Below are 14,258 nucleotides of genomic sequence, written 5' to 3' on the forward strand. Positions count from 1 at the left end.
ATACAGCTATGATTGTCATAGCATGAATTGCCCTACAGGGCCTTTTTACTGAATGTGTTTGTTTGATATGATTGTGTTCTGCTTTTCATGTTTTGTGGAATTGATGTGTGTATACAGTGCATTCGGAAAGTATTCAGACACCTTGACTTTTCCACATTTTGATAAGTTACAGCCTTATTCTAAAATGGATTCAATTGTTTTTTTTCTCCATCAACCTACAGACAATAGCCAATAATGACAAAGCAGAAACTCCAAGCGGACTGTCTGTGCCTTTTACTGAGGAGGTGCTCCGGCTGGCCACTATCATCAAGGCCTGATTTGGTGGAGTGTTGAAGAGAGGGTTGTCCTTCTGGAAGGTTCTCCAATTTCCACAGAGGAACTCAGGAGCTCTTTTAGAGTAACTATCGGGTTCTTGGTCACCTCCCTGACCAAGGCCCTTCTCCCTGTTTTCACTTTGTCATTATGGAGTATTTTGTGTAGATTGAGGAACAAAATTCATTCACTATATTTTAGAATACGAATATGGCTGTAACGTTACAAAATGTGGAAAAGGGGAAGGGGTCTGAACACTTTCTGAATGCACTGTAGATATGTATAGTGTAAATGTTGTTTATTGATGTGTTCATGCAGGGCTCACCTGCGAAAGAGACCATGATCTCAGCATGACTCCCAGCTTAAATAAAAGTTCAATATAAAATCAAGTGTAATTTGGCATTGTATCTCTCATCCATGGTTCACTGACTACTACAATTGATTACAATAAACAGAAGGGAGTATATACCCATTGTCAACCAAATCCAGTGGCACTGGCCGTGTCATCAATAGGTTAATAAACTAACCCCTGTGAGGGTGCAACATGCCACAGCAAAATACGTTTTGCGCTCGCTCGCTCTCTCTCCTCTCTTGCTTTCTCTCAGCTTAAATATGTTACTGGTAGGATCTGTAAAGTGCTGCCCTTTGTCGTTTCCGGTGGCCCAGGGGAGTGTTCTTATCTAATCAGACAGCCATCAGACTGCAGGGAGAAGGAAGAGGGCTGGATACATTCACTGTAGTAACCTAACCGTGACATCCTCAGCTACCTGCCTCACCTGCTGTAGGGGAAAGGTGAGGGCACAGCACTGAGGAGTCTGTAGCGTGGCCATGTAGCTACGTGGTCACAAACTAAAGCAGAAAGCACCGGTGACTGTCAATAAAGAAGTGGTCAGATGACGCATATGCTAAGCTACAGGACTGTTTTGTTAGCACAGACTGGAATATGTTCTGGAATTCCTCCGATAGCATTGAGGAGTATAGCACATCAGTCACTGGCTTCATCAATACGTGCATCGATGACTTCGTCCCTACAGTGACTGTACTTACCACAACCAGAAGCCATGGATTACAGGCAACATCCTCACTGAGCTAAATTTTACCTTTTATTTAACTAGGCAAGTCAGTTAAGAAAATTCTTATTTACAATGACGGCCTACACCGGCTAAACCCAGACGACGCTGGACCAATTTTGCGCCACCCTATGGGACTTCCAATCACCGCCGGTTGTGATACAGCCTGGATAGAGCATAGAGCTACAGGGTAGAGCTGCCACTTTCAAGGAGCGGGACTCTAACCCATAAGCTTATAAGAAATCCCGCTATGCCCTCTGTCGAAACATCAAACCGGCAAATCTTCAATACAGGAATAAGATTGAATCGTACTACACCGGATCTGACGCTCGTAAGATGTGGCACGGCTTGCAAACTACTATAGATTACAAAGGGAAGCAGTGAACCGAGCCTACTAGGCAAGCTAAATTTCTTCTATGCTCGCTTCGAGGCAAGCAACACTGAAGCATGCATGAGAGCATAAGCTGTTCCGGGCAACTGTGTGATCACGCCGATGTGAGTAAGACCTTTAAACAGTCCAACATTCACAAGGCCGCAGGGCCAGATGGATTACCAGGATGTCTACTCCGAGCATGCGCTTACCAACTGGCAAGTGTCTTCACTGACATTTTCAACCTCTCCCTGTCTGAGTCTGTAATACCAACATGTTTCAAGTATTCCACCATAGTCCCTGTGCCCAGAAACACTAAGGTTACCTGCCTAAATGACTACCGACCTGTAGCACTCACGTCTGTAGCCAGGAAGTGCTTTAAAGGGCTGGTCATGGCTCACATCACACAAATATCCCAGAAACCCTAGACCCACTCAAATTTGCATACCACCAAAACAGATCCACAGATGATGCAATCTCTATTGCACTCCACACTTCCCTTTCCAACCTGGACTAAAGGAACACTTATGTCAGAATGCTAGTCATTGACTACAGCTCAGAGTTCAACACAATAGTGCCCTCAAAACTCATCACTAAGCTAAGAACCCAGGGACTAAACACCTCCCTCTGCAACTGGATCCTGGACTTCCTGATGGGCCGCGCCCAGGTGGTAAGTGTAGGTAGCAACACCTCTTCCATGCTGATCCTCAACAGGGGGGACCCTCAGGGGTGCGTACTCAGTCCCCTTCTGTACTCCCTGTTCAATCATGACTGTGTGGCCAGGGACGACTCCAACACCATCATTAAGTTTACCGATGACGCAACAGTGGAGATGATTGTGGACTACAGGAAGACCGAGAACGCCCCCATTCTCATCGACGGGGCTGTAGTGGAGCAGGTTGAGAGCTTCAAGTTCCTTGGTGTCCACATCACCAACAAACTATCATGGTCCAAACACACCAACACACTCGTGAATAGGGCATGGCAAAGCCTAGAGGGTAGTGCGTACGGCCCAGTACATTACTGGGGTCAAGCGTCCTGCCATCCAGGACCTCTATACCAGGCGGTGTCAGAGGAAGACTTTAAAAATTGTCAGACTCCAGCCACCCTAGTTATTGACTGTTCTCTCTGCTACCGCATGGCAAGCAATACCGGAGCACCAAGTTATGTCCAAAGACTTCTATTCAGCTTCTACCCCCAAACCATACGATTCCTGAACAGCTAATCAAATGGCTACCCAGACTATTTGCTTTGTGTGCCCCCCCCCCCCCTTTACGCTGCTGCTACTCATTTTTTAAATTATTATTATAATTTTTTTTTATCTATGCATGTTCTCTAACAACAAGTACACATTACTTCGACTAACCAGTCCTCCCACACATTGACTCTGTGCCGGTACCCCCGGTATATAGCCTCGCTATAGTTATTTTACTGCTATGCTCTTTGTTACATTTTTATTTTTATTTATTTTTTACCCCCTTTCCTCCCCAATTTCGTGGTGTCCAATTGTTGTAGTAGCTACTATCTTGTCTCATCGCTACAACTCCCGTACAGGCTCAGGAGAGACGAAGGTTGAAAGTCATGCGTCCTCCGATACACAACCCAACCAAGCCGCACTGCTTCTTAACACGGCGCATCCAACCCAGAAGCCAGCCGCACCAATGTGATAGACTACATCCAATTTGCTGAGTAGAGTGTTGGAGGCTATTTTGTAAATTACATTGCCGAAGTCAAGGATCGGTAGGATAATAGTATGTTTGGCAGCATGCGTGAAGGAGGCTTTGTTGCGAAATAGGAAGCTGATTCTAGATGTGATTTTGGATTGGAGATGCTTAATGTGAGTCTGGAAGGAAAGTTTACACTCTAACCAGACTCCTAGGTATTTGTAGTTGTCCACATTCTAAGTCTGAACCGTCCAGAGTAGTGATGGTAGTCGGGCGGGAGGGTGCGGGCAGCAATCGGTAGAAGAGCATGCACTTAGTTTTACTTGCTTCTGGAGGCCACGGAAGGAGAGTTGTATAGCATTGAAGCTTGTTTGGAGGTTTGTTACCACAGTGTTCAAAGAAGGGCCAGAAGTATACAGAATGGTGTCTGCATAGAGGTGGATCAGAGAATCAACAGCAGCAAGAGCGCCGTCTTTGATATATATACAGAGAAAGGAGTCGGCCCAAGAATTTAAACCTGTGGCACCCCCATAGAGTCTGCCAGACGTCTGAACACCAGGCCCTCCGATTTGACACACTGAACTCTATCAGAGAAGTAGTTTGTGAACCAGGCAAGGCAGACATTTGAGAAGCCAAGGCTATTGAGTCTGCCGATGAGAATGTGGTGATTGATAGAGTCGAAAGCCTTGGCCATGTCGATGAAGATGGCTGCACAGTACGGTCTTTTATCTATGGCGGTTATGATATCGTTTAGGACCTTGAGCATGGCTGAGGTGTACACATCACCAGCTCGGAAACCAGATTGCATAGTGGAGAAGGTACGGTGGGATTCGAAATGTTCGGTGATCTGTTTAACTTGGCTTTTGAAGATTTTAAAATGGCAGGGCAGGATGAATTTAGGTGTATAACAGTTTGGGTCTAGAGTGTCTCCCCCTTTGTAGAGGGGGATGACCGCGGCAGCTTTCTAATCTTTGGGGATCTCAGACGATTCGAGAGGTTGAACAGGCTAGTAATAGGCGTTTCAACAATTTCGGCAGATCATTTTAGAAAGGGAGTCCAGATTGTCTAGTCCTGCTGATTTGTAGGGATCCAGATTTTTTTGGCTCTTTCAGGACATCAACTGTCTGGATTTGGGTGAAGGAGAAGCTGGGGGGCTTGGGCAAGTTGCTACATGGGGTGCTGAGATGTTGTCCTGGGTAGGGGTAGCCAGGTGGAAGGCATGACCAGCTGTAGAAAAATGCTTATTGAAATGATCAATTGTCGTAGATTTATCAGTGGTGACATTGTTTCCTATCCTCAGTGCAGTGGGCAGCTGGGAGGAGCTGCTCTTGTTCTCCATGGAATTTAATGACCCAAAACATTTTGGAATTAATGCTACAGAATACAAATTTCTGTTTGAAAAAGCAAGCCTTGGAAAGCTAACTGACTGAGTATATTGGTTCCCGACTTCACTGAAAAGTGGCATATCGAGGTGGTTATTTGATGCTAATGCAGAACGCCACAGGATGTTTTTGTGCTGGTCAAGGGCAGTCAAGTCTGGGGTGAACCTGTTCTTAGTTCTACATTTTTTGAAATGGGCATGCTTATTTAAGATGGAGAGGAAAGCACTTTTGAAAAGCAACCAGGCATCCTCTACTGACAGGTTGAGGTCAGTCTCCTTCCAGGATACCCTGGCCAGGTCTATTTAGAAAGGCCTGCTCACTGAAGTGTTTTATGGAGCGTTTGACAGTGATGAGGGGTGGTCGTTTGACCGTGGACCCATTACACAATGATCGTTGAGATTCTGGTTGACGACGACAAAGGTGTGTTTAGATAGCAAGTTGGTCAGGATGATATCTAAGTGGGTGCCCATGGTTAAGGATTTAGGGTTGTATCTGGTTGGTTCCTAGATAATTTGTGTGAGATTGAGGGCATCTATCTTAGATTGTAGGGCGGCGTGTTAAGCGTGTCCCAGTTTAGGTCACCTAACAGTACGAGTTCTGAAGATCGATGGGGGGCAATCAGTTCACTTATGGTGTCCAGGACACAGCTGGGGGCTGAAGGTGGTCTATAACTTGCGGCAACGGTGAGAGGCTTGTTTCTGGAATGGTGAATATTTATGGTGGAAGCTCAAATTTTTGGGCTCAGACCTGAATAGTATGACAGAACTCTATAGAACTCTGCAGGCTATATCTGCAGTAGATTGCAACTCTGCCCCCTTTGGCAGTTCTTTCTTGTCAGGAAATTTTATAGTTAGGGATGGAAATTTCAGGGTTTTTGGTGGCCTTCCTAAGCCAGGATTCAGACACGGCTTGGACATCTGGGTTGGCAGAGTGTGCTAAAGCAGATGAGAGCGCCTGGAGAATGGAAGTGGATCTAGGCCCTGCAGGGCATGTGTTAACCTCTACATCACCAATGGAACAGAAGAGGATTAGGTTAAGGGTACGGCTAAAGGCTATAAGAAGTGGTCGTCTAGTGCGTTCGTAACAGAGAGTAAAAGGAACAGGTTTCCAGGCGCGGAAGAATAGATTCAAGGCATAATGTACAGGCAAGGTCATGGTAGGATGTGAATACAGTGGAGGTAAACCTAGGCATTGAGTGACAATGAGAGTTTTTGTCTCTAGAGGCAACATTTAAGCCAGGTGCCGTCACCGCATGTGTGGGAGGTGGAACAAAAGGGCTAGCTAAGGCATATTGAGCAGGGCTGGAGTCTCTACAGTGAATTAAGACAATCACTAACCAAAACAGCAATGGACAAGGCAAAATGACATTAGGGAGAGGCATGCGTAGCCGAGTGATCATAGGGTCCAGTGAGTAGCTAGACGACCTGGAGACACGGCCATTCAGACAGCTAGCAGAAGGGCTTTAGGGGGATGTCGCGACGGATGAGTTTGTTCAAACCCCCTCGGACGGTTACGTCTGCTGAGCAGTCACGATGGATCGCCGGGGCTCCCTGTTGGCAATTAAAGGGCCCAGGCCAATTGGCAAAATAGGTAGCCCAAGAAATTGGCTGATGGACCTCTTCAGCTTGCCGGGAGATGGGCCTAGCACGATGCTAGCTCCAGGCTAACTGGTGCTTGCTGCAACGGTATTCAACAATAATCAAACATTTATTGAATTTTAGTAGGACCTCAACTAAATGTGTTTAACTTATTTAAAAAATATGTTAATTTGCCCAAGATTATCATAACATGCTGCCCAAACCACCCCCATTGCGATCGTTGCAAATATATATACACGCATATTATTCAATAATTTCATCCAAACTGCTCGCGCTCGAAAACGGCGTCTGCGTAGCCAGGCGCTAAAATAGAACTTGATTCTATTTTTGGTGCTTGATTCACTGAAAGTCCCGCCTCTCTGGTCTTTTCATTCGTTTTTAGGAGCATACTTACCCATGTGGGTGATTGAAAGATGGACGAGGTCCACACTCCAATCCAGTTGGTGGCGGTACCTTAAAGTTGGTTGCCAGCCTCTTTATAAAATCCATAGAAGAAGAATAAACGAGGAGAGATTAATAATAAAAATAGGTTTAACTAGGTTTCCCTTATCTGTGGATTAATTGTCGGCATAGAGAACTCATGATTTTGTGTGACTCAAAATGGGTCATAATTCTACAAAGATCCAGGGGGAAAAAAGGACCATATGTATCTCAGGTAAAATGACAACACAATGTTTATCTCTCAGGACAAATTGGATAGCAACAACAAGTTAGCTAAATGTCCATGAATTATTCAAGTGCTTTCGACCTGTCGCCAAATTTATATACATTGAACAATTTCAAAGATTTTACTGAGTTATATGAACTATAAGGGAATCAGTCAATTTAAGTAAATTCATTAGGCCCAAATCCATGAATTTCACGACTGGGAATACAGATATGCATCTGTTGGTCACCGATACCTTTAAAAAAAATCACCATAATAAAAAATAGAGTTGTGGATCAGCAAACTAGTCAGTATCTGGTGTGACCACCATTTGCCTCATGCAGCGCGATGTACTGTCTACCATCTGACAGTTTGTTCAGAAATTCTTAGGTTGTGCAAACCCACAGTTTCAGCTGCTGTCCTGATGACTGGTCTGCGACGATTCCACAGTTGAAGAAGCCTGCGGTTGTGAGGCTGGTTGGACATACATTACTTGTCAAAAGTTTTAAACCCTTGAATGAGTAGGTGTTTTTCTTTTATTTTTACTGCTTTCTACATTGTAGAATAATAATGAAGACATCAAAACTATGAAATAACACACATGGAATTATGAAGTAACCAAAAAAGTGTTAAACAAATCTAAATATATTTTATATTTGAGATTCTTCAAATAGCCACCCTTTGCCTTGGTGACAGCTTTGCACACTCTTGGCATTCTCTCAACCAGCTTCATGAGGTAGTCACCTGGAATGCATTTCAGTTAACATGTGTGCCTTGTTAAAAGTTAATTAGTGGAATTTCTTTCCTTCTTAATGCGTTTGAGCCAATCAGTTGTGTTCATGACAAGGTAGGGGTGGTATACAGAACATTGCCCTATTTGGTAAAAGATCAAGTTCATATTATGGCAAGAACAGCTCAAATAAGCAAAGTTAAACAACAGTCCATAATTTCTTTAGGACATGAAGGTCAGTCAATCCGGAACATTTTCAAGAACTTTTCTTCAAGTGCAGTCGCAAAAACCAAGTGCTATGATGAAACTGGCTCTCATGAGGACCGCCACAGGAAAGAAAGACCCAGAGTTACCTCTGCTGCAGAGGATAAGTTCATTAGAGTCAATGGCACCTCTGAAATTGCAGCCCAAATAAATGCTTCACGTTCAAGTAACAGACACATCTCAACATCAACTGTTCAGAGGAGACTGCGTGAATCAGGCCTTAATGGTCGAATTGCTGCAAAGAAACCACTACTAAAGGACACCAATAAGAAGAAGAGACTTGCTTGGGCCAAGAAACATGAGCAATGGACATTAGACCTGTTTTAAATCTGTCATGTTTGGTCTGGAGTCCAAATTGGAGATTTTTGGTTCCAACCGCTGTCTCTTTGTGAGACGCGGTGTGGCTGAACAGATGATCTCCATGTGTATATCCCACCGTAAAGTATGGAGGTGTGATGGTGTGGGGGTGCTTTGCTGGTGATACTGATTTATTTAGATTTCAAGGCACACTTAACCAGCATGGCTACCACAGCATTCTGCAGCGATACGCCATTCCATCTGGTTTGCGCTTAGTCCCACTATCATTTGTTTTTCAACAGGACAATGACCCAAAACACCTCCAGGCTGTGTAAGGGCTATTTGACCAAGAAAGAGAGTGATGGACTGCTGCATCAGATTACCATGCCTCCACAATCCCTCAACCAATTTGAGATGGTTTGGGATGAGTTGGACCGCAGAGTGAAGGAAAGTCAGCCACCAAGTGCTCAGCATATGTGGGAACTCCTTCAAGACTGTTGGAAAAGCATTTCAGGTGAAGCTGGCTGAGAGAATGCCAAGCGTGTTGAAAGCTGTCATTAAGGCAAAGGGTTGCTACTTTGAAGAGTCTTTATTTTCTGTGGCGGTACTCATGAGAGCCAGTTTTATCACAGCGCATGTCGATTGCACTTCTGCACTTCATAGTTTTGATGTCTTCACTTTTATTCTACAATTTATAAAATAGTAAAAAATTAAGAAAAACCCTTGAATGATTAGGTGTTCTAAATCCTTTGAACAGTAGTGTACTTAAAAATTCTCTAAAATGATTTTGGAGACTGCTTATGGTAGAGAAATTAACATTCAATTATCTGGCAACCGCTCTGCTGGACATTCCTGCAGTCAGCATGCCTATTGAATGCTCCCTCAACTTGAGAAATCTGTGGTGTTGTGTGACAAAACAGCACATTTTAGACTGGTCTTTTGTTCCCAGCACAAGGTGAACCTGTGTAATGATCATGTGGTTTAATCAGCTTCTTGATATGCCACACCTGTCAGGTGGATGGATTATCTTGGCAAAGGATAAATGCTCACTGACTTGGATGTAAGCTTTTTGTGCTTGTGCAACATTTCTGGGCTCTGTCAGTGACATCTCATGAGGTCTCATGAGGTCCAATGGGATATGGAGGTAGTAAACAATTGTTCTAGGTTTTTTGGGATGTGTTGGGTTCTCAGGCCCTCCTGCCACTTGTATTTTATTACCTGTCATTTCTAATGACTGTTTCGCTTACATCCCCAATTATCTTTCTGTTATCCTCTCTCTCTTTCTCTCTCACTCTTACTGACATTTGTGAGTCAAATTACGGTTGGTTATGGTGTGTGTTGTGAATTTACTTTCATTAATCTGATGACTGTTATTTATCTAATCAACTAACTGTTTAATTGTTATCCAATTTTAAATGAATCATGTAACAATTAACTAATTAGGAATTGATGCACCATGAGAGCGGTTCTTTAAAGAGTTACCATCTCCTGAATTGAACTCTAAAGGTCTCCTCTACCTTTTGTTGAAATTTCAGAGTTTGAACCACTTTGGACGTGAGCTGGTCTGATATGTTATTTCTTAACCCATTGTTTTATACAGTTCGTTCAAAAGAGGCAGTTAATGAGGCTGACACGCTCTCTGATCTCAGGGGCGGTACAAAGTTATAGAAATAATTTCCTCTTATAGTTTCTAAAATCACGTCCCTCTCTTTAACAAAATTACTTTCATGCACAACGCATCAGATGGACACTTCACACATTGTGTATACCTTTCAAGTTAGTTTCCTTTTAAAACATTTTTTATGACATCACAAAGTAACAACCACACCGAGGTAACCTCTGCCCATTCCCCACGTTTTATGTTAGAAATATTGTTCCGGTATTTGCTTTAGAACATATTAGGGTTTCGGCGGGATATGTCTGTGAAACGAAGGCACATTCTTGTGTGAATTTGCAGAGGGAAATGGCTGAAAGTTCTTGACCTTGATTTACAACAGGGTGTGAGCTGTCAACCCCCACCAGTTCCCTCCTTCCGACACTGCAGTTGAGACGGATCTGGCTGAAGTTATTTATTGAGAAGCTGATCTGACACATTTGGATCCTTACAGGACAGCCATAACATATCCTTTCGTGACAAGTCATGAAGTGTTCAAGCAGTGGCCGTGTTGCGGTCATTATGCCTAACCATTTTTTGTCTGTGCAATGGTAGCCCTGTACCCGTGAGGCGACATGGTTGTGTTGTCATAGTATGTGTTCTCTCTATATGCAGAGGTAGTTGATGCCATGGTCTTGTTACAGTCCCACCCTAATCATGTCTTTCCCTTTCACTCTCTTTCTGTTCAGTGACAGTTATGCGCGTGTGAGAGCAGTGGTCATGACTCGGGATGACTCCAGTGGTGGGTGGCTGCCTCTGGGAGCTGGGGGCCTCAGCTGCGTCACCGTCTACAAAGTCAGCCGGACACCGGACAGTGACAGCAGCACCACAGCAGACTTCCTCATCAAGGGGGAGCGGCTCAAAGACAAATCGGTAAGGGTTCACCTCGCTTTCCACACACACACACACACACACACACACACACACACTGAGTGCAATTCTCCTCATTAAGCTAAAAAAAATAACTGTCAGAACTGTTAAAATAGGCCTGCATTCATTTTAGGATTTATTTACGTTTTTGTTGACATTATTTTAATGTAGATAAACTTTACCTAATAATGGGAGCATTTTACTAATGATTATAAGCCATTGTTTTGCTAACTTAGTCTGTCTATTAAACGTTAAACGTCTCTTTCCAACTGATGATGTGCAGGGGTGAAGAGCACTATAGGCTATAAGTATTCAGACCCATTTTGTTACATTACAACCGTACCAATCTATACATAATACCCCATAATGACAAAGCAAACAGGTTTTTCGAAATTTTTGCAAATGTATTAAAAATAAAAACTGAAATATCACATTTCTTACCCATTACTACTTCACAGGAGAGCCGTTTTAATCAAATTTTTAATGTTTTTTTTGGCAGAAATGCTTTCTCGAACATGTGAACTTTAATGTGCCTCATTAACAAAGTTGTATGCCTTCTGTAAATACGAATAAAATTGTTAAATTACGAGTCTAGTTGGTTTAGCCACAGAAAAGACGACAACCATCACTCAAGCCGGGATTCGGTGAGAATGAGTGGGCTGGACATGCCGAGAGATGAGTTTGGAATGGTCTGCCATATAGCATGCTTCTGTCTTTTTGAGTTGTTCAGTATGTCTAGGTAATCCTAGACGCGGATTTAAAAATATATATATATTGTGTAGTAAAGCTGCATAAGTGTTGCTCTCCACTTTCTGGAGGACTCTTTATTTATTTAAATCCGTGGAATTTGAGTGATAGCTAAGGAGATGGAGAAAACACCTGTTTCCGGATTACATCTTCAAACTAAGGGCAGCCATGGCATCCCGACAGGAGACGCGTCCATCCATGAATGATGTATACGGGTAAGATAGTCTAGCCAGCTACATTTTTCAGATATTGCACGTTTCTAATTTTGACAAAGTGGTTTCATTTCAAGTTAAAGTATACTGTTAGCTAGCTAGCATATGCTGGCTGGCTGGCTAGCTAACGTTACGTGTATGATCTTATTATTTGTATCTAAGAGCAATTTGCTTGGCTAGCTATAGTCTGTTAGCTAGCTAACATTGAACCTGGTTGGTTAGCTACCTGCAGATTCATGCAGGTTAGTAACTTCATGAGTTGGGATTATTGTTCATTGTTTACCTAGCTAGCTGACGGTGACTAACCGCATTCCATACAAATTTGCGCATCCGCAGCATTCAAACGAGGCTACAATGAAACCTAATGGGACTGTAGCTACTGTGTTGGCATCAAAATCCGGGGTGTGAACTAAGTTTCGATTCAGTGTTGACAAAACTGACCCCTCTGACATGCGGGACGTTGTGACGTGTCACTACGTAACATACTACGCATTTGTATCTCATTTTGTGCCGTACAGTCTCTTTCCACCAGGGGTAGCCCTTCTGTTGCAGATTAAAAACAAGAAAGGCACAGGGTAAAGGGGTTACCTAGTCATTTGTACAACTGAATCCATTATTTTTTTGCATCATCTCTGCATGACTCTCAAAAGCTGCGACAGCTGCTGTTTACTTCTAAAAACTTTAGCGCTGCCCTAAAAACCTGATTCAAATTCGACACAAACCTTCAAGTAGGTATGTAATGACACATTATATAAACTCTTTATGGTGTTTTATTTACATTTTACATGTGATAAGTTGGACAGATCGGGTGAAGAAAGCTGTTTCCCCACACAACATATCTCCCCCTTTCACTAGCACACAATAGGTTTCGCTTCTCCATCCACCATTTTTTTTAATACCCGACAGAGCTCATTGCCTTCTTCAATCATGCAGAGACGGGCAGCATGAAAGTCTTGTCATTGATTTTGCTGGATAGGGGAGAAATTGTGCTTTACAATGTTATTCATATTACAGTTGACCTGGAAGTATTACGTTTTTTGGGTGCTAAAATAAGGTCAATTGTATGGAATAGCGCAATGTACAAAAGTGCGTTAGTTACCGTTACATGTCTTTAACAAAATAAAAAATAAAATAAAAAAAATTGTAAATCCAGTCTGACCATCTACTCAGATTTCAGAGCACTCTCATCTGAGTGTGCCAGAGCACAGAATAAGTGATGATGAATTTATGAACGCTTAACACTTGTTGAATATGGCCGGTGTCGTCGGCATAAAAGCGTAATTAAATTGTTGCCAGCAGCACAGTTACAGGCACGAACGCTCTGAATACCATGGAAACAGCCTAACCAGCTCTGCTAAGGCGAGTAAAATGGTCGGAGTGGGGTGTTCTCTCATTTGTAGCTAGCCAATGTTAGCACGTTAACTTGTGTGCTTGACTGCCGTTGTGAGGTCGGATCAACCCTATTCATCGGCCAGAGCGTCCAGTGTGCACTCTGAACGCTCTGAGTGCGAAGCGCTCTGAATTTACAGCCGGACAATCTGACAGCACCTTTAGTCACCAATGCTCTGGATAACATAACAGCCTAACCCGCTCTGCTAGGGCGAGTAATGTTCAGTGAGTTGTTCACTCATTTGTCTGGAAGTAGCTAGCAAGTTAGCTTGGGTGCTTGACTGCTGTTGTTCATACAGAACACTCGGATCAATCCTTAAAGAGATGGGTGGGGCTGAAGCTTAAGAGGGTGTCAACGATGCTGAATTAGGTGTAGACAAAGGACTCTCCAGCAGTAGTACCAAAACATTCAGAAGGCTAATTTCTCAAAAGTGAGTTTACAAGTTTATCAACTTTAAAAGCAGAATTACTTTCAAATTGTTCCTCAACTGTAGTGTGTAATATACCATTTTGTAGCTTTGAGGCTCTTTTGTGTAATGTGAAAAACACACTTTAAAATTTTGCTGCAGAAAACCGATTTAGAGCCGGTCGGTCACATTTCAGTATTCAGACCCTTTACTCAGTACTTTGTTGAATCACCTTTGGCAGCGATTACAGCCTCGAGTTTTCTTGGGTGTGACGCTACAAGCTTGGCACACCTGTATCTGGGGAGTTTCTCCCATTCTTCTCTGCAGATCCTCTTAAGCACAATCAGTTTGGATGGGTAGTGTCACTGGACAGCTATTTTCAGGTCTCTTTAGAGATGTTATATCGGATTCAAGTCTGTGCTCTGGCTGGGCCACTCAAGGACATTCAGAGACTTGTCCCAAAGCCACTCTTGCATTGTCTTGGCTGTGTGTTTAGGGTCGTTGTCCTGTTGGAAAGTGATCCTTTGCCCCAGTCTGAGGTCCTGAGCAGGTTCATCCAACATCTCGCTATACTTTGCTCTGTTCATCTTTCCCTCGATCCTGATTTGTTTCCCAGTCCCTGCCGCTGAAAAACATCCCCACAGCA

The 14,258-nt window shown here is 43.3% G+C and overlaps 1 protein-coding gene across 1 annotated transcript in view; it reads left to right on the forward strand.

Annotated features, from left to right (window-relative positions):
• LOC139384161 (sprouty-related, EVH1 domain-containing protein 1-like) overlaps window positions 1-14,258 on the forward strand; it is an 88,334-nt gene that overhangs the window by 37,447 nt on the left and 36,629 nt on the right. The window contains exon 2 of the mRNA XM_071128858.1: window positions 10,677-10,860. Coding sequence (XP_070984959.1) covers window positions 10,677-10,860 — 184 coding nt within the window. The remainder of the gene's footprint in view (window positions 1-10,676; window positions 10,861-14,258) is intronic.

The sequence above is a fragment of the Oncorhynchus clarkii genome, chromosome 25, assembly GCF_045791955.1.
Source record: "Oncorhynchus clarkii lewisi isolate Uvic-CL-2024 chromosome 25, UVic_Ocla_1.0, whole genome shotgun sequence".
In the NCBI taxonomy this organism is placed as follows: domain Eukaryota; kingdom Metazoa; phylum Chordata; class Actinopteri; order Salmoniformes; family Salmonidae; genus Oncorhynchus; species Oncorhynchus clarkii.